General features: G+C 39.1%; 1 protein-coding gene across 1 annotated transcript in view; it reads right to left on the bottom strand.

Moving 5' to 3' along the window:
- Window positions 1–275: 275 nt before the first annotated feature.
- Window positions 276–25,464, bottom strand: part of C2H3orf20 (chromosome 2 C3orf20 homolog) — a 64,829-nt gene continuing 39,640 nt past the window's right edge. The window contains exons 13-15 of the mRNA XM_032208743.1: window positions 21,347–21,489; window positions 4,371–4,418; window positions 276–1,094 (exon numbers count right to left, since the gene is read on the bottom strand). Coding sequence (XP_032064634.1) covers window positions 974–1,094; window positions 4,371–4,418; window positions 21,347–21,489 — 312 coding nt within the window. The 3' untranslated portion in view covers window positions 276–973. The remainder of the gene's footprint in view (window positions 1,095–4,370; window positions 4,419–21,346; window positions 21,490–25,464) is intronic.

Raw genomic sequence — 25,464 nt, 5'->3', positions numbered from 1 at the left:
TTTTAAGATTCCAAGTGAAAACTGTAGTTTTAGTATTGTATATACTAATGCCTAGAATGTCTCAGGTTTCAGTCAGAATTCCGTTTTTCTTCTTCAGTTCTGTTCTAAGCATCTATATGGATGTGATTGTTCTTTACTAGATATTTTCCCATGTTAATCTGATCTCTTAAAAAACACCAGTGTTTCACAAATTTTGAAAACATATTGCTTTTGAAAAGATTAAGGCTTCTTGCTGGAAGATCAATGTATAAGGAAGGATGGTATTTTTTTCCAAGTGCTGGACATCATTGTATGGTTTTGAAGGAGGTTGTGGGTGCCAAAAACTAAAATAATAATAATTATCCATGTCTTAATTTCACTCTTACTATTTCATATAATCTGTCAAATGCTTAAACAACCCTTCAAGCAAAATAATCCCTTAATATATTAAAAAATATTGATATTCTTTCTATATTGCTGCTAGAAATCCCATAAGAGCTCATATAAGAATACCATGAATGTGGTGGTGGTGATAATTTAACTAATTCCATTTTCAATGATCTCTAATGGCCTTTCATTTCATTTGTTTATTTGCTGTATCCCATCTTAGCTGTCCTTTCCTCTCTGCCCTATCAACTCACCAAACTTGCTATGCTTCCTGCACATCAGTCTGACCACAACTATTGTTTTCTTTCCAAAGTCTTGAGATGTTTTATTTCTGTAGAACAAGGTAAGGAGATCTGCAATATTTGCTGGGAATGGATCTCCAGATGTTTTAGAAAGATAAGATGTTTTATGGAAAGAAAGAAGTTCCTTTATGGGACGGATGATGATAATAAGGCAGATACTTTTGGGATGTGGTTTGCTGTATAATGGACGCAATCCACTTGGCTATATCTGTATTGAGCATCTGTAACGGCATTAGATTCAGACCACCATGAATATTTGTGCTAAATAAACAAACAAATAACAATAACCTTCCAATCTCATTATACTATTTCTTTGTTTTCTTCTTTCCACGGCCAGCACTTTTTTTCTTCTCTTCTACTTCTATCTTCTCTTCAACAACAGGCTCTTGCTCTTCTTCACATTCCTTAATACTGGTAATATAAAGACTGGATATGGAGAAAAATCAAAGAGAAGTTTGCACTGTAGATTGATTAGCAAAGTCATAGATAATCACAATTCATATGGACACTAACATCCATTTAAAGACCATACTCTGTACGGAGCTTAGCAGAGCTTTTTATTAGATACCAGAATGTCTTCTCCTAATCATTCTAGGGGTCAATCCACTGATGTGCAAAGATTTTACAACATTGGGGAATGGAGGGAGGAGAAACCACATTAAAATAGTATGTATTATATCCAAGTATTAAAGTGGAAGGGAAGGGAGAAAGGAAGGAAGTGAAAGAAACTCTGAAATTCCGTAAATCTATGGATATGGTAAAATGACAACTAAGAAATAAATCACAGGCTAGAATTTCAAAATATTTTTTAAAACCGGGGGGGGGGGGGATAAATAGAAACTTTGTTTTAAAAACAAAGAAAGTTATAAAAAATAGATATGCAATGACTGATTAAATGTTTTTAAAATGGAAGCTGGATGGGCTACATTTCAATTAACAAGTGATAATAATGCCCTTTAAAGCTTGTGAAAAGCCAAAGTGTTCCTATTTGATAGCCTCTTTCAACAAATGCCTGCCCTTTTTTTGTTCTCAGGCTGCCACCTTGTAGCACGAACCTGAAGACAAGTCTCAGCAGCAAAATGCCTTATGAAAAGCAGGTAGATACAAATTTAATTTGCATAATTTACTATGAATGCATAACCTGAGTTTTGCTAGAAAGTGCAAGCGACACTATATTCAAAGGGCATTCAGCAGATTTAAGTCGGAAGTTCTATACATTTAGCTTGGAAAAAAAGTCCATTAATTTAATAGAATTGCTTTCTGAGAATCTAATTATGGATACAGTATATTTCAGATTATTACACTTCCGAAAGCAATTCTTAGGTCAAGAATGATCAAACTTTCAGGTACCACTGAAACTGAAATACTTAAGCATCAAAATAATTTTGAAGATTACTGCATCGCTTATTTCTGTGAAAAATTCTGAGGGAAACAAATGGACTTGTTCTGACTTCCCATAGCTTCTTGTGGCCACAATCCTGGAAACTGTTAAGTAGTATTTCATATGTAACAAAAACATTTGGTGTTTCAAATTGGAATGTTTTGGTTCAGGATCCTAAACAAAGGATATTCTTATTGCCATTAACACTATTCACCATTTGCCTGTTTAGTTTAGTTTTCGATTTATGGACATTTTTATTATTTATTTATTAAACTTGTATGCCATCTCACTGTTTAAGGTGACTGGGCGGTTTACAATATAAGAAGTGACAGAAAAGGTTTGTCTCTTGATAGGGTCTAAGGGGGCCCCTTCTGTCAGAATGAGTGGGGAGAACCAGTCCCCTTCGGGAAAGGCGGTTCCTCAGATATCCTGGACTCATGCCATAGAACAGGAGGTGCAGAACAATGGTCCCTTTATGACTTGTAGACTTCAACTCCCAGAATTCCTGAGCCAACATTGGCACCACAAGTCATAAAAAGGCCATTGTTCCCCACCTCTGCCATAGAGTGTTTTAAAAGTGATGATCAACAACTTGAATTGAACCTTTTTATGATTCTTAGTGACTCTATAAAGAATTGAGAAGCATATATATTTAAAAATATATACATACACATTAAAATAAAAATAAAAATAAATAAATAAATAAATAAAATAAAATATTTTTAATTTCCTTTGAAAGCAAATACAACCTACTGGTTTCAAAGATGGGCCAATTTTGGGGGGAGAAATTCTCAAACGGCGTGAATTTGAATGACTGTTCCTACTTAGCATCTGCTCTACAGGGCACGCTATATTGCCTCTGTACCAGAGATTTCTCAGGAAAGGCAGTATTTGATTCAGCTTGCTACAATTTGGTCACTGGTTAAGAAACACATCTCTGGGAATGTGACGCATCTTATCTTCTTTTTAGCCACTTGAATGATTGCTCTTCGATCCCTCTAGTTAATACATTGAAAAGATTCACCCTTTATCCTCTCCCTTAAACAATCTCAACAACAATGTGCCAACTGTGGCAGTCCTATTTACTAATGCCATATATGCATTCAGTATTAAATACATCGATTGGATTTTGTCATCTGTGTGTGATCTTCAGACTTTCTGCATCTAATTGTCAGCTTCATTCTGAACTGAACTGACTTTTCAGAAAAGTCAGGAAGGGCAAAGAAGGAAAAGATGGATAAGAAAAAAAAATTATGGAAAGCTGCTTTAAAAAAAAAAATAAGAAAATTTGACCCTTGATTTACTTTTTCAACAAAGATAAAACATTTAGGACTATCTTGGCCCTAAATTCATTTCCTCCAAAAAACATGGAAACATCTCTAAATCAATCTGATAAAACCATGGTTTGAAGGGAGAAAACTTTCAAAAAGTCTTTTGCAAGCCAAGTAAAGTGGATTATTTTTTTAAAAAGGAATGCCATAATATCTTTTCAATTGTCATTAATTAAAAGGTAGTAAATACCAACAAAGAAAAAAGGGGTATAAAAATACTACACCCTATATCCACCCACCTCTACACTGTAGAATTAAAGGACCTTTTAGGTCCTTTTAGACAAAGAGTGTCAAACTTGCATCATCATGGCGGCATCATGTGACATACCGTGACTTTTCCCCCTTCTGCTAAACTGTGCATGGGTGTAGCCAGCACATGACACATCTGGCCCATGGGCCGCGAGTTTGACAGCCCTGTTTTAGACTATAGACTGTAATTTAGGTTCTTTTCTCTTCTATGTAGCATAGTAAGAGTAAACCTGATGCATCTAGATATTCTGGGCTATTCCTTTCCTGCACCTCCTGCGTGAGCCAATAAAACTCAAGGCCTAAAATCATCTGGAGGTTGTCTGATTGCCTGCACTGTCTAATGTGATGCTTGTTCTACTTTTTTTCCTTTTAAGCCAATGCAAAACCTCCTTGTTCACAAAACAGATGAAATGTGTGTGTTTTTTCCTAATGTCAGATGGTCTCAAGAGGGAGCTGAAGCAAAACAATTTTTGTTCCTGGAAACCACTGCAACCTGTCAAAGTATCATATATTGAGCTAGAACGACAATAGGTTTCTTGGCATCAGGAAACGTATATTGATTAAAAATCTCTTAGTTATACACATTTGTCACTATGTTTATATTATATATTTATTTATTAATATTATGTATTATTAAATTTATAAGCTACTTCAGTCCAGGCTAGTCTAAGCATTATACAAAACCCACAGCCACAACCAATGCCATAATGTTAATTTCCCATGCTATTTAATCACACTGACCTTTCTAAACTTTGATAAGAGGGTTTCTTCGGAGGTTCAGCAATAGGACTGGGGAAAAAGAACAAATCTCTTTTGAGGAACGTGCAAAGTCATTTTGTTCCACCCATTATATATTCCTGCAATGAACTGCTCAAATGCTTATTAAGTATCTCGCCTTAAAACAAAGTTGCAAATAGCACAAACTAAAAATACATAAACAAAGCAGCTGGGATTGCCATGCAGCAGAGTGTTTAAGACGGCAGCACCTTCTGGTTCTTATAATTGGAAAACGATTGGGACTTGTGTTACAGCACCCAATGCTCTGGCATCACTATACCCCTTGCCATCCCTGGGGATACCATAGGTTCAAGTGTTCCATTTAAGACTAAGGACATCTAGATTCAAGTCCACAGTCAACTCTGGATGGTCCCTTTAGGTCTGATAGCTCAAACAGCTTCTAAGAAAGGGCAAGGGGTAGAATGGGGAAAATATGCTCAACCCCTCCCCATTGTCATGGATACCATAAGTACGTATACATCAAGAAGAAGAGAATGAAAGCTTGAACATTAATGCACTTGGGGGTGGGGTTGTAGAAAATGAATTAATTTCCCTCTGTTGTTATCACACTCTTTCTCTCACACACAGCTCACCAACATTTTATCAGTTGTAATATTTTTTCTATGAAATGTTGTAGCAGTGAGAATACTGGACTGGAATCCCAAAACCAAGGACCTACTTGACCACAGAACACAGTAAGTGACAGATCAGTCATTTTTCTCAACCCATCCTATCTCATAGAGTACGAACACAAATTACTATAAGCTCCTTAGAAGAAAGGTAGCATGTGGGACATTAATATTGTATTTTATTCCATTCCTATCTCCATTTTAACTTCACAACAATGCTGCAAATTACATTAGGTGGAATTACTATTAAATTTTAATTTTTTAATTTTAATTTTAATTTTGTCTGTATCCCCAACTACCCTGGTTGAGTTGTGAGCCGCCCTGAGTCCCCTTTGGGGGAAAAGGGCGGCATATAAATAAAATCAACATTCAACATTACATGAATGCTCCCTCAACTCCATAGATGAAGACTAAAGATCTGAACTCAAACCCAACGACTGAATCACTATCTTGCTCTGCATTCCCCCATAATAACTTCAGAATTAAGTAACACGTATCCATTATTAAAACTATTCCAAAATCAGAGTCCATGAGAAAGAAGATCTACTCCAAAAGCAACATATGTACAATGAATTACAACTTGATACTCATGCTAGAAAAATATCCCTGTCCCTACTGTAATTACATGTCACATTTTTTCCACTTAGATCACAGGCTAAATGTTCCCACAATATATGTTTTAAAAACCTGTATTGCTTTTAAGTGCCAAGAGATGAAGAAACCAAGTCTACAAAGAGTTAAATAATTTTACCAGAGAACATTTGTGAAAATCGTACCTCGCCTGCTAAAGATTTCAGAGAAGTAAAACAACTTTATCATGTGAAATTCATGGCTTGATCACTTAATTATTTTTTAATTTGAAAATTTAATCAACACAAGAAATAGGAAATAGATGATCTACAGTAAACATTATTTTAATTAGCTAGAATGAATGACAATAGGTTGTTGCTTGGTTCCTTTCTGCTCTAGCCACGTAAACACAGAAATTGGATTGCTAAGAGTCAAATGCTTATAACTTCCCATATGTAAGATTTCAAGTTTCCTTTAGTTTGGGAATTCTAAAAATCTTACAAACTACTGACATTTTTTCTGAAACTCTGATAGCTTCACATAAAAGTGGAGGTAGTTTTTTATCATGTGGTAAGATGTGTGTGCAGTGGTGAAATTCAAATAATTTAACAACCTGTCCTCTGCCCCAATGATTTCTTCCAATAACCAGTTCACCAAACTTCTCAGAAAGTCAACAACTTGTTCTCCCGAAATGGTGCGAACTGGCTGAATCCCACCACTGTATGGTATCTGCACCAGAGGTGGGTTCCTACCGGCTTGGACTGGTTCAGCCAAGTAGGCAGTAACTTGGCTGGCCATACTCCTGAACTGGTTCTATCAGTGGAGCCATAGGCGGCACCATCTTGTTTTTTGCTTCTGCACATGTGCAGAAGCCATTTTTTATTACTGTGCATGTGCGCATAGCATGCATCAAGCACACAAAGCACGTCCCTGAGCGAACCGGCAGAAAACTGAAGCCGGAATCCACCCCTGATCTGCACATGTGCATCATGGCATGGATTTGTATGCTGATGCTTGAAAAGGCTACCACTCTCCAAATTAAAGTCAGAGAATGCAAGAGTTAAAATGAACCTTGGTGATCATTTAGTGGATCATTTAATTTGGACCTTTGGCCCAAATTATATGATGCTTTTTTTTGCAAAGTTTAGTTCTATATAGTTATGAAATGGGATGGTCGTATCCAACAAAGGATATATTTCCTGCAGATGTGAAGGTTGCAGAGCAGGTCAGATTTTTGTTCAGCACGTGCAATGATAATTGCAGAAAGTCATTGAAATTCTTGTTTCCAAACAGATGTAGATTCTCTGTTCCAAGCAGCATAAATAAGTCTTTTTCTGTTAGGATGTTCTATCTATATTAGCAAACTAGATGAGCTGCATAGGGCAATGAGTTAAGTAGAGCACCAAATATTTTTTGGGGAAAAATCCAAATAAAATAAGTTACAACTTTTGTGGTGATGTGGATACTAATTGCATGGTTTGTCTAGGGCAGATATTTCAAACTCCATTTCACTGAGGGTTGTGTTTGATCTCGGGGGGACGGGGTGGACATGGCCAGGGTGGGTGTGGTCACTTTAACGTCACTCCTGTGGTGGCCAAGTACTAAGGCTTGACTTCCCTCAGATCCTAGCTCACCCTCATTATAATCTCCTTCTTTCCTTCCTTCCTTCCTCTCTTCTTCTTCTTTTTCCTTCTCTCTTCCTTCTTCCTTTCCATCTTTCCTTCTTTTTCTTTTTCTTTCCTTTTTCCCTTTCTCCTTTCCTGTCCCTTCTTGCATGCTCAAATGCAAAAGGAGAAACATTTCTCCTTTTGTTTTTAGCTTGTCTTGCTAGTCCTCTGCCATCACAAATGGACACACACCGCTCCATTTTTTCTGGCAGAGAGCTGCAAGAGGGCTGTGGAGGCTGGATTCACGGGCCTTCAGTTTGACACCCCTGGTCTAGGGCATCTAGCCTAGTGCAGCTACTGTTTCTTTGAATTCACTCAGCTAGTTCTGATCAAGGAAAAATTAAAATAGAAACTGTTATCTACCATCATAGGAAGCCGCTGGGCATTCAGGTAAAAACACACTTACATAGCAAGACCTTTGTTTATCCTTGTATTTGCTATTTCCCAATTAAAATGGAGAGAGAGCATAATCAACACTCCTTTTTTCCCTTCAGATTTGTGCCTCTATGACTGCAGTGAATGAATAAAAGTAGAGGAATTGCATCTTGATCTAAAGAGACATCATCAATTTCTTTTTCTCATCCCTGCACAAAATCTAAGGAAGATTTAGTTTACAGTTGAGCCAGATAAGGACCAGAACAAATCCCAGAGGGTCAGCAAAGTAATTCACTCCTATGACCCATCTTCTCTAAACCTCAGGGGCCTTGCTGTAGAAAAGAAAATGCCTTTCACAAAGACCAGCTTATTGGATGCTTTGTTAAGTGAAGTTATGGCTATAGCAGCAAATACACCCTGGCAATAAAAGCATGGTATTTTGCTCTTTATTCATGTGGTTTTGAGACAGAGGTTGACACAAAACATTTAGTTTTGAATTTTACCAGCATGAACTTGGCTCTCACTGAGGAGGTCATTAACAGTAAAAAGAATAAAAGACCCCAGATTTTCTGTGTATTCGTACTATAGTGAGATGAATTTGTAAGAGAAAAAGTATGGGTTTTTTTTCAAGTATTTCTTAGGTTCCTTTGCTTTAAGGTGGATTTGCATTTATATGTGTGTGTGTGTATACCTACCTACCTACCTACCTACCTACACACACACACACACACAAACACTCATCATCATCAGTATCACCAAACATTCCTTCACAAATACATCTATTATTATGAACAAGCCAAAAGGTATCACATGGTATTCAGTCTAATCAGGAATACAGAAGCAAGCTACATCTGTTCAAATATACAAAATCAAACATGCAAGAGAAAGGAATGGCTTTGTTTGTAGGACAAAGAGCAAATGCCATATCTATGGCTATTGTGCATTAGAAATACTGAAAACTAAAATGCCAAGAACCCTCGCTTATTTATGAAAATGATATCGAAAAATGAAACATCAAGTCACGGCCAACTGAAACCCAAGATTTGTAGTCCTTAAAATCTATCCCTTATATTAAAAATTGAAAAGAACCCACCATTCCATACACACAGTTGTGGGATTCAAATAATATAACAACCGGTTCTCTGCCCTAATGATTTCTTCAAACAACCAGTTCACCAAACTGCTCAGAAAGTTAACAACCGGTTCTCCCGAAGTGGTGCAAATTGGCTGAATCCCACCATTGCATACAGACCCTATGATTAAAAATATTGCTTCTTTTCCTTCTTGACTACACTAACCTTCTTCCCTGGTCTCCATTTGTTTCTTGGAGTTATTTTACTCTGTATAAAATTATTCAATCACTACTCAAAACATGTGACAGTCAGCCTATTTCCTCACTCTGTTCATCAATGAATTTAAAGTTCTCCATTTGCTTTTGATTTTAGGCCACTTTTTGCTAATCCTCCTCCTCTAAGTTCAAGGTTTAATCCGTGTTTTCATCCCATTTGAAATGAAGTCAATGCTAGTATTTGACCAGAAATGCAATCCCACCCAGAAGATCTCAATTGCAAGAGATGGAACCATCCTGTCACCCAGCAAGTTCCCACAGAAGTTTTTATCCCTATTCCTCCTTATCGCTTTTCAAAGGGAGACTACACTGTGCTGCCCAGATTTGTTTCAATCAAGAAAGAGAGCTAGGTTCTGCCAGCCATGTGATCTACTTCTGTTACCCCTGGGTTGATGACATGAAGGATAGAGTTTCCTGCCATTTCACCCTTTTTTCTATGCCCATGACTTGTCACACTGCACTACAAAAAAGATATTGAGACTCTAGATAAAGTGCAGAGAAGAACAACCAGGATGATTAGGGGATTGGAGACTAAAACATTTGAAAAACAGTTACAGGAATTAGGCATGGTTGGTCTAGAGAAGAGAAGGACCAGGGGAGACACGATAGCGGTGTTCCAATAATTGCAGGACTAATTGCAGGAGGGGGTCATGTTATTTTCCAAGGCACCTGAAGGCCATACAAAGAATAATGGATGGAAACTGACCAAGGAGAGATTCAACCTAGAAATAAGGAGGAACTTTCTGACAATGAGAGCAATCAACCAATGGAACAGCTTGCCTTCGGAGGTTGTGAGGGCTTCATTACTTGAAACTTTTAAGAAGAGATTGGACTGCCATTTGTCAGAAATTGTGCAGGGTCTCCTGCTTGAGCAGGGGGGGGGTGTTGGACCAGATGACCTATAAGGTCCCTTCCAACTCTGTTAATCTGTTAAAAGATGTAATTTTTGGGACATGGGTTTAATGCTTTTTCAGAATAATGCTAGACCCACGGTCAGAAAACATCCCAAATGACACATCACAGGTGCAGAGACGTTCCATAACCATATTAGTCAGGCAACAGATGGCTATATCTACTGTTCCAAACACCCAAATACTCACCTAACCACCTCCAAATTCATTTTGTTTTCCTGCTGGCAGGCATGACGGGAGGAGAAATATAGCTGGTGAAACACTGTATTGAATCAGTAATTACAACATGACTTGCTAGCTTCATTACTATGGCAAGGTGGAATTGGCAACCAGGGCAGCAACTGATATATTGGATCAGGGACTGAAAGATAGCATTTTAACATCATTATCTGGCTGTGCCCCTTATATAGTCACTGCTTGGCATAATATTTGCATAATAACAGAAACATTTCCATCTAGAAAATCCATTTTAATCAAGGCTGGATGAGAAAGAATAATGAGTAAGTACACTAGTAATGTGAAAACTTAACTGTGTTAATCCATTGTGATGGATTTACTGAATATTACATCGGGAACTTTCTTTATATCATTCATAATATCTTAAGAGTATTGTTACTGTTCTTTGTATTAGAAAGATATATTCTTCACAGAAAAGGAAGTATTAAGAGAAAGGTGCATCAGAAAATACAATACGACTTGTAAAAAGACAAGAAAGACAAATCTAAGGCTCATGAGCCATCAGTTTTCCCTAAATACTTTCTTTTATGGTTCGTAGTCTTAACGCTTTTTTTCCTCATCTCAAGATAAATAACACAGCTTTGCAAGAAAACTAATTTCAAAGGGATAAAGTGAAGAGGAACACTTCATTATAGTAGGCTGGGATTATGGCTTTGTCTAATGAAATGATCAGCAGGACCTATTATGAAGACCATCTGAACACAGTTTTCTTGCTAAGGCCCAATGCCATCTTGTCATTTCCTCTTATTTTAGCCTCATTCTTTTTCATTCTTAGTCATTTGGGAGTGGAAAGGTAAATTAAATCATCAACACTTACCTAACTGCAGATTGCAGTTTTAAAGTATTTACTGGAACTGCTAAATATGCATCATACTTATCCAAGGTGCATCACTGTGCTGAGACATTTAGTTTATTGTGTCATATCAACAAAGCAGGCTCAAGAAAAGGTAGTCTTTGACTTACAACCATTTGCTTAGTGACTATTCAAAGTTGCAACAGTGAATAAAAATGACTTATGACTGTTTTTCACACTTATGACTGTTGTAGCATCCCCCTGATCACATGATCAAAATTCAGATGCTTGGCAACTGACTCATAAATATCATAAATATGTTGCAGTGTTCTTGAGCCATGTGAGCACCTTTTGTGACCTTCTGACCAGCAAAGTCAATGCGGAAGCCAGGTTCACTTAACAACTGAGTTTTTGGGGGCTTAGACAACTTGTGGTCTAAGTCAAGATCTACCTGTACGCAACTGGAGGAATAGAATTTGAACAATGAGGGCTCTTTCTCTTATGTGTAGATAAAAATGCATGCACCACTCTTATGCTCAAAATCCTTTTCCTCGAATTGCCTTTAAAATAATAGCCACAGGACTTTGGTTACACATAGATTCTCATAAGGTGGCAATTATACCTAAGGATTCTCCTCCTTTACTGAACAGTACTTCCATTTTTCAAACTCTAGGAACGAAATAGGCAGGACTCCCCATCATGTATAAATATGGTTTCTCAGCCAATTCCCCAGGGGTGGCTTTCACTTACCTTCCCTACTGGTTTGCAAATGTCCACGCATGCACCTGACCTTCCGTGCATGTCCTTTGCTAAAGAAAGTCCCTAAATAGGATGAAATAGAGGCAGGGCAGATGGGCAAGCCCAGCCGCGATTTCCACTAGCAGTTCGGGTGAACTGGTCCGAACCGGCAGAATATCACCTCTGCAACGCCCCCTTTCTGCCTCTCCTCCCAGTACAACAGTTGGCTAGAAAATAAATGCCATGAGCAGATTATGAGCAGGGGTGGGTTCCGGCTTCTTTTACTGCTGGTTCGCTTAGGGATGCACTTTGGGAGCATGTGTGCTTTGCATGCACATGCACAGTAGTGAAAAAATAAAAAAAATAGGATGGCGCCTTCTATGGCGCCGCCAATAGAACCGGTTCGGGGGCGTGGGTGGCCATGTTACTATCTACTTGGCTGAACTGGGGCAATCCGGCAGGAATCCACCTCTGATTATGAGGGTCAACAAATGCACACCTTGTAATTCAGGAAAATGATTTTAATGAACTCAGTAACAATAACTATAAGAAAAAGCCTAATAGGAATTATGCGGGAGTTCTTTAAAAAGGAGAGTCAAAAAGGAGAGAATCATAAGCAATTTCCCAAATGTAAAACTGTAGTAGAAGCTATTATGGTTGTACAAACATTTTAGTGACAATGTAGGTGTTGGAAAGAAGAACAAATTGGTAAGAAAGCGTACAGGCCAGCAGTCATGTTATCAGGAAAGTGGAAAGCCCAATGAGTTTTAGACTAAGGACACAGAAAATAACAAAAGCAATCTTCTCCTGAAACATTCAAAATAAAGGAGGGAAGCATACCAGCTGCTGCAACTTCACCTGTATAGTAGCTGACCTAGCAATAAATTAGCTCAGCTCCCAGCTACAGCTAATCAGGCAAACCCAAAGCTGCTTTTGAACTGATGCAAAATCTCTGTGAAGTCCTCTCAGTCTTCCCTGAAAAGAGGATATGCATTCCCTTGGGCAAATTTGAAGTGCTGGTTGAAGGGGTTGAGTACAATTCAGCTGGTAGTGCCAGCGGCGGAAGGCTTGGCAAGGCATTAGCACCGCCGGCAGGAGGCTCCACCCACCCGGCCAGATGTCATCATGTCCCAGTTTTGACCCTCTGCGCATGAACAGAAGGCTTTGTGCATGTGCATATGATGGCGACTGTGAGCACATTTGCAAGCCAGTAGGGAAGGTAAGTGAATTTCACCCCTGGTACGAACTTAAGCATGGAAGAAAAACATGATGAAAATATCTGCTGACCTTGAATGAATTCAATACTATAAAACCAGGTGGATTTTATCCTACATGATCTCACTATCACAAGACCTACTGACCAAACAAAGCCCTTATAAGCAGAAGAACCCCAATATGGATATCCCCTAAATTCTGCTGAAGATGTTATCTAATCTGATAACAAAACATTTGGAAACCGACCCACAAACTCAGAGAACCAACCTCCACCCTTAATTTACTCAAATATACAGTGGCCAGATCAGCAACTTTCTTTAATATTGTAGGATAAAATCCACAAAACCTAGCTGGTGCAAAAAGATGAGACATAGTGCCTTTGTGGTATTGCTTTTCTGTCAAATGCTATGATTTTCATACTGTAATTACAGCAGTTTAAATGCTATCCCATTTTTAAGAGACACTAACTTTATGCAGGGGAAGTCTCCAAAAGGAATTTGTGTCAAAGTTTATTTTAACAACCTCCAAACTGCCCACAACAAAGACTCAAATATCTTGGGTCTGGCTATGATTTACAAACAATGTTGCTGTTCTTTCCATTATTTGCTTTTATTAAAAAAATTCTAGCATGTGTCACCACACTCAGTTATTCATAGCAATGGATAGAGATGTTGACCATTCAGAAGCATGAATGTAATTTAGGGATGTGCAAAGTCAGTTCCCCAATTATTTATTCTGGATGATTATGCAGACAAAGAGAACGTTGGGAGATTACTTACAATAAATTCACAGCCAATAATCCATCAAATCCATCAAACAAAATATATACCACATATGCCCAGATCCTTAGGGTTTGGGGGATTAAAATTTCTATTATCAAGGTGATTTTGTTTCTCTTTAATTCAGCTATTCCAGAATAATTAAGATCACAAACACACATCTCTTTCTACATAGACAGGAAAAAAAGCTACATTCCAGCACACCAGAAAGGTATATTCGCTCTATGACAATTTGAGGTTGACATTTTCTTGAAGTCCACCATTAATTTAAAAAAGATTTCTAGTAGACTTGCTAGCATCCACCTATGTAACACACAATCTCCCTCCCTCCCTCCCTCTCTCATCTAATGATTATGGAATTATAAATTAGAGTATGTAACTGGATTCAAGTTTCATATTAGCTGCAAATTAGCTAACTTCATTGTGGTTTCTGTTTGTTCATTTGCCTGCAATGATTACAGTGCTCTTACAACTGGGAAACTTATATTATCTTAGTGCTATGGATCTGGAATGTATCTTTAAAAGTTAAAATGGTCCAGATCAATGCCTCCAGCAAGGAAGGACTATATAAACATCCATATCCAATATTCTAATAGTATGGATGTATCTTGAGGTAGTCATAATAGCAGTAGCATTTAGATTTATATACCACTTCACAGTACTTTTTCAGCTCTCTCTAAGTGGTTTACTAGAATCTATATATTGATCTCAACAATCTGGGTTCTCTTAAGGAGGTTTACATAGAACATAGCATTGGGATGGAAATCCCTAATAAGAGAAAATATACTGAAACACCCCATGGTTAAGTAAAAAGTGAAAAAATTCAGGGGATAAAACATACCAGCTAATTTGAGGGAAATTGAAAACCTAGGAAGAGGGGAATGAAATAGAATAATTTACAGGATGACATGATTAATCTGAACATGTTTATCATTTAGTCATCGCCTTGGGTTTTGCCTATTTTATTTCCAATTAAATGTTTGTGGGTGCATCTCTCCTAACTCCTGTGATCTGCCTTGTTTTAGCAAGAAGGATATTAATTATGCACCAGAAACATTGAATCGTCTAAGCAAACAACAGGTTGTGGAATATATTTATTTCTTAAAGCTGCCCTTCCTGTAACAGATTCAACCACCTTCAACTTTTCCTGAAAGGTGATGTGAGAGATTTGTCTTGCTGACCTTTGAATGCACATACTTTACCTTCTGCTGCTTTCTAGAATTCCTTTGCTATGTCAAATGCACACTATCTATCAGGTGTGAATCCTGCCCTGAATCTCAGGCAGCTCACATTGGAAGGCAGCAAATGTAGCTGCTGCATTTACATGTGCTTCAGAGTCACTGGTCAAAGGGAGACCATTACTCTCAACCTAAGTTGGGCCATGTTAATGCAGAGGGATTCACAAGATGCTAATTGATTACTCTGATTTTTTCCTACTCTTCTTGGTTTTTTTTTTTTTTTTTTAATCCTTAACACACTTCTCTTTGATGGATCATATAATTGAAGTTATATCCGATTCTCAGCTCAATGAAAGCATTAACTTCCAAAAACATTAACTTAAATCCTGCAAGTCATTCACTGTTGCTCTCCCATCGCCAGTTCTGTTTCATTAGTATCTCTACAAAGGAGGAAGCATAAATGATCGTAGTAAGAAGTGAAACAATTCAGGGGATAAAACATACCAGCTAATTTGAGGGAAACCCTATATATATGCAAATTTTCCCAACAACTCTTTATTCATTCTTTGTCCTACACAGATATGGATACTTATGGCCATCTCTTATTTCGGCCAAGTGTTTGGCTCCAGGATCCATTCCATACACAAAGTCTGTTCCAGTTTAAGTTCAGAATCATTCCCTCTTCCTACATCCCTGCAAACTGAATTGATTAACTTGGTGCTACAGAAGAAAATCAGCAGAGATAGTTTGCAGCATTTCTTCCTGAGCTGAGAATTGGCAAATTGAGGCTAAATCAGTACTGGGTTCCTCCTGGTTCGGACCAGTTCAGCCGAACCAGTGGTGGTTTGATGGCCTGGGTTGCTGGAACTGGCAGTGGGTTTTCCTATGGCGGCACCATCTTGATTTTCGGTTCAGCACATGCGCAGAACAATTTTCCTTGCACATTTTTTATATTTTTTTTCACATTTTGCGCATGCACAGACCTGTTTAGAGCAAATGTGCACATGTATGGAGCGCAAATCTGAGCAAAGTGAGTGTGCGCATGCAAACTGTTTGCGTGCACTGAACTGGCAGTAACACCGGGAGCAACCCACCCCTGGGCTAAATCATGGTTGGAAGTGTCTATGCCAGGTTAATGTGTGCTGTATTAAACTGAGGCCCCTGCCATACTTCAACTGGCTCTTCTTAAATTAGCATTACAAACCAAAATGTCAAAACATTTGATAATGGTCATCAGATTCAGTGCCTACAAACTCTACTTTATACTAAGTAGCCAGATCATTCTAGCATCTCTGTGAGTGGTACAGTGGCCTAGAGGAGCTCTTGCCTCATAATCAGGAGGCTGTGAGTTCAATCCTAGGTAGAGGCAGTTATTTCTCTCTCTGGGAACACTGAGAATATATCTGCTGAATATAACTGCACATGGGTGACAGGAAGGGCATCCAGCCAATAAACACTCAGCTCCACTCAGTTGCCCAGACTCCACCTCGCAAGGGATTATGGGTTTGTTAAAAGAGGGTGATGATTCTAGCATCTATGTTGTGTATTTGACTACTTAAATTACTTTTAGAAACAAGATCAGTCTGGTAGCATTTGTTTTTAAATGTTAACCAGCCAACCAGATTCTCAGCCCTAAAAGTTTTTATTTAAAAAGCTTTGAGAACTAGTAACTTTGTAAAATGTCAGCAAGAAAAGCCATCAATTCCCCCCTCCTTTTTTTTTTGCACTGAGACTATTGCACAGAGAGAATGAATATGTGGCAACCAAGGGTACTGAAATGCTTCCTGGTTTCCTAGTTATTTAGATGTCCTCCATCAATAAATGTTAGCAAAATCACAAGCAAGTTCCGGTGACACATAAAATGCTTCCTCTTTTCTCTAGTTCACACTGAGGAATCTTGTTATCAGCAGAGAATTTACTGATTCCTGGAATTTTTGACTCAGTCAGTAATAACAATCATAAAAGAGTTAGTAATAACAACATTCTACTAAAAAAATAAAAACAGAACTCATATGACTCACAGCATCATGCCCACAAACTAACCTTTTTCCTGAGTTCTGTGTGTCCTGCCTACAAATACCTACTTTCCAGTATATGAGATCAACACTATATTCAGAGTGAATGGAACAAAATGGTGGGGCTCCTCTCTTAATTATGAAGTTCTCACTTTTCAAATTCCTATGTGACATCAGTTTCAGACAGCACTTGTTGCCATCTGATTATTACTGTACTAAGCAGGAGCGTGCAGTCAGGAGAGGCAGGGCCTCACCAGTGTCATGAGGAAAAGAAAATTAAATTAAAAGGAAAAAGGCTAAGGTAGTTGCTGCCAGAATGACTCTGCTTAGGGCTAACTGCAGGGGGAGGCGAGAGAACTACGGGCCTCCTTTGCATAAGGAATTTTTCGTCTTTAAAAAAAATTCCTTATGCAAAGGAGGCACGTGGTTCTCTGCCTCCTGGTCTGGGAGCAGCAGATCTTGCCTAAGTTGCCTTTTTTTTTTTTTACATTTTCATCATGGCGGACAAGAGGAGAGTTGAAATGATCCTCTGACACAGCTGGAAAAGGTGGGTCCGAGGGAGGGGGCAGGGTGGAGAAATTCAAAATTCCAATCTTCCATCCCCTATAATATGCAGCTATAAAGTGATATTTGATGTTTGACCGAGTATATAAGTGTAGTAATATGGGACATCATTTTGAAATGGTCAGTTTCCTATAGAAAATTATAGTTATTCTTGAACACTTCCCAAAATTCACTGCAACATGTATGTATTATTTGGTTCACCAGTTGAAACAGAAATAGCTCCCTGAAGAATATTTAAAGTGGTAAAAAGAAGCTGACTTCCTCAAATGAGGAGCCTGGACGAGGCTGGAGCGAGAGCCGCGGAGGCGAAAGGCGAAGCGTGTTCCAAGAGGTCCCCTCCCCTTTTTGCACTCCGCAAGCCAGGCCCACAGCAGCACGAGGCTCAGCTCTGCTTCTATCACCCCCCCTCCACTCCAGAGAAGCCGGACGCGGGCGAGTCTCCGCCGCCCCGGTTCCGTCTCCAAGCAGCCACGGGAGGAAATGGGCCAGCCCTGCTTCTCTCCCCGGACTTTCCAGGAGCGGAGGACCCGCATTCCGCTCCCCCTTCCAAGCCCTGAGTAGCCAGCCTTTCGCCTCCGCGGCTCTCGCTCCAGCCTCGTCCGGGCTCCTCCTGGGCTGGCCTGCCGGAACTCTGGCAGAAAGGGTGCTCATCTCCATTTCAAAGCCGAAGAGCCAGCACTGTCTGAAGATGCCTCCGTGGTCATGTGGCCGGCATGACTAGACATCAAAGGTGCATGGAACAATGTTACTTTCCCACCAAAGGTGGTTCCCATTTTTCTACTTGCATTTTTACGTGCTTTCAAACTGTTAGGTTGGCAGAAGCTGAGACAAGTAACTCTATTACACGGTTCTAGGGATTCAAACTAAGAACTGGTGACTTTTCTGATCAACAAGCTCAGCGTCTTAGCCATTGACCAACTGACCCACCACGTCCCTTGAAGTATTTATCCCTAAAGAAACATTAAGTATTGAAAGGGAGCTCAATAAACACAACAAAAAATTTGCTTGCAGCAGATAAGAGACAAGTTTAGGGGTTTTCCCACTGTCTTGTTCCCCTTTTATTTCCTTACTCATAAAATCTCTGTTGTTTGACCACAGTGAGGAAAACTCTCTGGCTTCTCTTTCTTTCTCGGATACATTTTATATTTCTAAGTTAAAACTCCTGCCATTTAAATGTGATTTTCGTAGATGACAAAGCTAATCTAAATGTTAATTACATTGCAGGTGCCCCATCAAGTTGGATCAGGGGGGCAAAGGAAGTTTCCTTGGTATGAAAGAGTCTGAACGTGGGTGAGGGACACCTAAAACGCTGTCTCATCATCCTGACTATATCAACATGGGGATGGTTGTGCGAAACTATCCTACTCAATGAAAATAATAAGATAGCTGTGCTATTAGAGTGATACTACAGTAGTGAGGCAAGCACAAGACTTTTTTGATCTCCGTTTTAGAAGGATGCCTTCCTCAGGAATGCACTATTTCCATGGCTATGTTGACCCCACTAGGTTACAGTGACGTGCGGTGAGGTTTATGCCTGGTGAGGCTCAGCTGGGCATCCTTTTGCGAAGCCTCGGCGGTGGGGGGGGGGGGAATTTGCAGCCTCAGCAGTGGGGGGGGGGAATTTGCATCGCAGGAGCCACCAAGCGCCCGGGTCTGCAGCAAAGGCGCTTGGCGGCTCCCGCAATGCAAAGTGCCCCGCCGCCCACCCGCTGACCCGGCCTGCGGCCGCTGCTTCTCCAAGCTCTGCCGCTGGAAGTCTCGGATCGCCTCTGGGGGAAGGCTGAGTGAGAAGCGGAGCAAAGCTTCTCTGTGGCCTCCCGCCGGGAGGCCACGGAGAAGTGGAGCGAAGGCTTGCAGCGAAGGGAATCTGGACCCTGGGAAGGTTGGGGAGGGGTGAAGAGCGAGCCTCCTCCTTCTCCCCCACTCCTCTCTCCTCTGAAGCGCGCCCTCCGAAATAACCCGCCCAACGTAAGCGTGCTCAAGAAGACATGATTGGCTGCTTCCAGATCAGGAGGCGGGAGAATTAGTGCCTCTTTTCCATCTGAACTTCTTTGCCTTTTAACTCTTTATTAACTTTTAGAAGGTGAAAAATTCCTTATGGAAAAGAGGCTCCAAGTTCTCTCGCCTCCTGCTTTGGTTAACACTAAGCAGACACCAAGCCACTGTGACCTGGAATCTGGTAGCAACTATCTTGGCTTTAATTATTTTAAAAAATATATTTAAATTTCTTTTCTTTTCCTGAGGAGAGTGGTGAGGCTCCGCCTCCCTTGCCTCTAGTGACTGCACGTCCCTGCTAGGTTAATATTTTATATGGGGGTGGGGGGAACAGATTGTGGAAGGTTTGTAGGCAATTTCTCTCACAACCAAGGGGAAATGGCAAGTCACTATATCCAGGGATTGGAGGCAGGGAAGCCAGCCTGCAGCAAATTTGCCAGGTTAAATAGGAGCAGATACCTGTCCTTAACTGCATCTTCCCCAGGTTCAGGGGTATCCATGGAGGTAAAATAAGTCAAAATGACAGCTGCAACTGCAACTTTACCCCATATGCTTTGCTTTTCTCTCTCTTAGTCATACATAGTAGTGAGATATTAAAGAATCCAGGGCTGCGGTGGCTCACGTGGTAAGATGCTGAGCCTGCGCTCTGTTGAAGTCAGCAGCTCAATTCCCATGAGCAAATAAACCGCATAGGGACAGGAAAGGAGCCTTCCCTGATTGCCTACTGGCATTCAGTCACCTTTGGGTGAGATAACACTGCCCAAAAAATTGCTTTCACAAAGGCAGGCAGCCACCTCGGTGATCCCTGGCTAACACATGCCATATGCTTAAAATAATGAATTAATTAATTAACGAATCAAATTGAATAGTAGTTTGGATATGAAAATTATAAGCATTAGTACCCAAGAAAAAATGTGTTGCAAATAATCTCTTACATTCCATGAGTGTTGAAAAGTTGTACGGCTGCTGGTGTAACTGGTATAATTGGTAGTTTGAAAATAAGGATACGGGTTGTCTCATGAACTGTGCACATTGCTTTTTACTTTTTATTTATTGTATCTCACCCTTATACTCACTGGAGAAGAGCCTAATGCTGGGAAAGATTGAGGGCGAAAGAGGAAAGGGACAACAGAGAATGAGATGGCTGGATGGAGTCACTGAAGCAGTAGGTGTGAGCTTAAATGGACTCCAGAGGATGGTAGAAGACAGGAAGGCCTGGAGGAACGTTGTCCATGAGGTCATGATGGGTTGAATATGACTTCACAACTAACAACAATATCCTTATTATTTTTACAAATAATTCAAGGTGGCGAACATATCCCACACTTCCTCCTACTCCTATTTTCCCTACAACCAGAACCTTCCAAAGTCGGCTGGACTAAGAGAGAGTGACTGTTTCAAGGTTACTCAGATGGCTTTCATGGCTAAAGCAGGACTCACAGTCGTTTGATTTCTAGCCGGGTGTCTTAAACAATGTATATGAATATTGTTTCTACGCCATGTGACTATAAGAATGCAATTATTATTCCCTAGGCAAAGTGGAAATGCAGCCAGAGTAGATATAAAAGGTATAGGGGGATCACTTCAAGAAGTCTGCTTGGGAAAAAGATTTGACAAAATTGTAAATTAAATGACGCAAAAAGTAACAATAGGAATATTCTTATAAATTAAGTTCCGAATGTGTTCAGAGTCCAATTTTTTAAACCATTAACCATAACAAAAATGAATATGCTAGCAAATTACTACTACTGTTATTTCCCCTCCTCCTCTTCTACTCCTGGTAACTCACCCCACACTGAGTTTATGGAATTTCGTTCCTTCATTGCAACACATTCTTGTCAAATTAATGTTGTAAACATACATCTCAGCATGATAATTTCCTTCCCTCTCCCCATTCTTACTTTCCTCCTCAATTTTCTGTTTTACCTAAATTTGAAGCTCTGTGGCAGGAAGTGACCTCTTTTGCAGTCAAGGCAAACTTGGTTGATCTGTTTCATCAGGTCCTTCTTACTGAAGCTGTATCCGTTGAAAACACAGCTCCCAAAGAGCAGCTTCCCTCCGGCATACATCTGTTGACAAACAGACAGGAAAGAGAGGAACAAAAATGCTTTGCAACCAAAAAAATAATAATAATAAAGTTGAGTTTGAAGACTTGGACCAAATGGTTTCCTTTTCCTGTTTTGTATTGGAGCTTTAAATGTTTTCACTCAGACATAAAGGTCTCTGACAGCTCTGTGTGTGTGTGTGTGTGTGTGTGTGTGTGTGTGTGCACGCGCACGCATATACACACAGAGTCTTCCTTTACGTCATTTAATACTACTAATGCTGAGTATTTTAATACTACTTTAAAACTCATACAAGCTGCATCAACATTCTCAAGAAATAAATTTAACTTTTATATTTTAAAATGATCCGTTCACTTCGCTAGTTAAAAGGGGGCATTGGTTTTATTTTATCAATTCAATTCTAATTGTGACTATTCAGAAATCAGCTCCATTTAGTTTAGTAACACTTACTTTCAGGGAAGGTTATGTGATTCAGTAAAACTATACAATGTCTGTTGTATGTAAGATGTGAAGTACGGCTAATAAACAAACAGAGAGCCTGACTGCAAACTTATATTTCAATACCAGACCAAGGATCAGTTGCTGATATAAAACAGCCTTTCCATATGTTTGAACCACCTCTATTTTTACTTTGCAAGCAACTGGATCGAATGCTGACTACTTAACACTATTCTTTGAAAAGAGTTATCCTATTGTAGAAGATTGCTCTTTCAATTAATCGAGGTATGCAGACTATACCAGGACTGTAGTTCTATGCCTTTAAAATGCAGTTGAAATACACAAATAACAAGATATACTGCATATACATATATACATACACACATGCATACACACACATACCCTATTAGAAGTTCTTATTACTATAGAGAGTTCAGTTTGTCTTGTCATCTGACCATTGTTGGTAGGATAAGTAAAAAATACCCAGTTTTTTTGTGTTACTGTATTATCCATGTTTGTTATCACATGTAATAGTACATTTTATATCATGGACTTGTTTCTAAGATTTGGGATTCAGTACAATCCATTGCTGATAGTTGTCATGTCCTCTGGTCTTAAAAAAAATCTGCCCCAGCACTCTAAGCAGTATTGGGAACCTGAGTCTAGCTGACACAGTAATTTTCTACAATGACTCATCTGTAACAAAATTCTGAGGTGTTATGGGAAATTACAGTGGTGGTACAGTGAGAGCAGAATTCCAGTTGTACAGAGGGACACTTGTCAAAGGAAATTTCCTGCCCTGTAGAGCAATATTTTACAGTAATTTATCAGAGAAATAATCATATATCCTAAAGAATGGCAATAGGCTCCTTTAATTGAAAAGGCATAAGTTATGGGGCATTGTAAAAGTCTTATAGATGATTCTGATTGGGTAAAAGAAAGAGTTATACTGCAGCACAAGAAAGACCTTTCAGATTTCCTTTTCCTGTGCAGAATCAGAATAATGTATGGCTGTCACTACCGCATCCGTGTGTGTTTACTTTGTCTCTTGAATATCTGCATAATACATGTATAATGTGCAATGCTAAAAAATAGATAAAAAGCAATTGAAAGAGTAGATAGTGAGGTTCAAAGAATGGGTGGGCATAAAATCAGAACAAAGGAGAGAGTAGAAAAGCCGATTGGCCAGGAAGGCATAAAACAGGGTGGTACACCTATTTGAATCATCACAATGAAGTGGAGAGTAGAAGGCATAAAGTGGGGAAAGGGTGGAGGTGCAGAAGTAAGGAGAGAAAAGTAGGAGACATTTGGGAAAACAAGATGGAGAGCAGGGAGAAAGGTTTGTAGGGGTGAGGTTATAGGGGAACGTGTGGTGGGGGGAGTGTAAGGAGACTCATTGGAAATGAGTAACTGGCAACCACTTGCTCACCCTGTTGATTTCACACAAGGAAGAAACAGTGCATTTTGCAGCCAAAGAACTTGGCTATTTTCACTGCTCAGAGACACTCTCTTCAGAGAGCCAGCAGTTCCCTCTAGTGGGCTTCAGATATAAATATGAAAGACAAATAGCTGCAAGACTTGTGAAACCAATCCTTTTTACAATCCCTCTCAAAAAATGTTATTAAAACTATGTTTGTTCAGGCAGCAGTGAAAGTGCCAAAGGTAATATCTATAATTTTCCCAGATTTCTAAAGAAATGATTTCATCCCTATTGCTAGTAAGATTTTACAATTTATTAATAATCAATAGCTCTCTGGAAAGTTTAGGTCTGACAGAATCAGTTGTGAAAACAAAAATGTAACTTCCTTCACTTGATCTTAATCATCTTACTTCTTTATCCCAACAGACCTAAACTTCAGCATTCTAAAACACCATTTCTAAAATTCCGCAACATTAGGATGTGTGGACTTCAGCTCCTATAATTCTCCTAGCCAGCATGCTGGCTGACCTGTATTTGACATTCTTTAATGCTGCAATCCTTCAATCTTGGGTAAAAGGTGAGTCAAAACCAACCTCCCCCAGTCTGATGTCTTCAGCATCTGTTAGATTACAACTCTCACTGCTGTAAGCCATGGAAGTCAAGGAATAGCTATTTCCTGAAATGAATTCAGAACTCCAGGATAAAACAAATTGAATTCTAACATCCTGAATGAAAGAAATTGTGGGTATCGTTCTTGAAAAATCACTGAGAAGGGGTGAAATTCTAGAGGATGGGAGGAAGCCAGATAGTTATCCTATTTTTTTTAAGATTATCCAAGCCAGTGTGAATTGAAAAAATTATAAAGCAGATAAAAAAACAATCATTATACTGTACAAATGTCTTTAAAACAATGTGATGATTACTAGACATTAGAGTATAGTTATCAATAATAAATCTTGCACTAGATTAATTTTTTGTTAATTTTTAAATGAGGAACTTTCTTAGTACCGTAGATTGTGGGAACAATAGCATTCGTCAAAACAGTGACATTCTAATTAATACACTACTTAAATATGAATTTGGTGGCATGGCAAATCAATGGGTCGAAGAAAATATCTGTAACTCAGAGTTGAATGTGAAATTCTTTATCTTTTCTGAACTTGGTTTTTGCTTGCAGATGTTTCATTGCTTAACTAGGAAATACCATCAATATGAAACACCAATATCGTTTGGAACGCAACAAGGCTTCATCAGTCTTCGATTCTTCTATTAAATTAGGGCTGGGTACAATAGTTAAACTAATATCTTTCAACAATAAAAGATTCTAAAGATATTTCATCTGTGGACCTTATCCTGTCTGTCTCTTTCTTATGTTTTTTTTTTTTAAATCTTGACTTCAAATTTAATTGTAAAGCTGTGAACTTACATGAGTTAGGTAATAATAATAACAATAACAACAACAACAACCACAACAACAACCACCTGGCCATCAAACCTACACAGCTATGGATGAAGCATGTAACCCATTGTCATCGGGACATTTGGCACCATGTCCAAGAATTTTACAAGATATATCAACAAATTGCAGCTTCCTGCAATGACACCAGTGGAACTGCAAAAAACTGTGCTACTCGGAACATCTTATATTTTAAGAAGGTACTTGGTTGACACCTAGGACACTGGCAGCAAACCGTATCAACCATTAGCACCAGTCACTGGTATTTGTAATGCATTTTTGAATGTTCAGTTGGCTGAGTTTCATGTTTAATGAATAAAGTATATAATAAATAGTCAATGGTATTTGTAATGCATTTTTGAATGTTCAGGCTGAGTTTCATGTTTAATGAATAAAGTATATAATAATAAAAAATCAGGGTTTTTTTCCTGCTGTAGTGATAGTCTAACTATACCAGTGGTCCCCAACTTTTGCGGCATGGCTGGGGAGGAAAGAGGGGAAGCTGGGCCACATGCGTAAATGGCAGGCCAGGGTCTATAAACAGGCCAGGATACCACAGTCTGCATGGTACACAGAAAAACAGATTGCCTCGGATGGATAAAGGAATGAGACAAGGATGTACAATCTCCCCTTATTTATTATGCTCAGTTTATATTAAGAGAAG

This window comes from Thamnophis elegans, chromosome 2, assembly GCF_009769535.1.
Source record: "Thamnophis elegans isolate rThaEle1 chromosome 2, rThaEle1.pri, whole genome shotgun sequence".
Lineage (NCBI taxonomy): Eukaryota > Metazoa > Chordata > Lepidosauria > Squamata > Colubridae > Thamnophis > Thamnophis elegans.
Note: the sequence above shows the minus strand (reverse complement) of the source record. Positions and strands in the feature narration are given on the sequence as shown.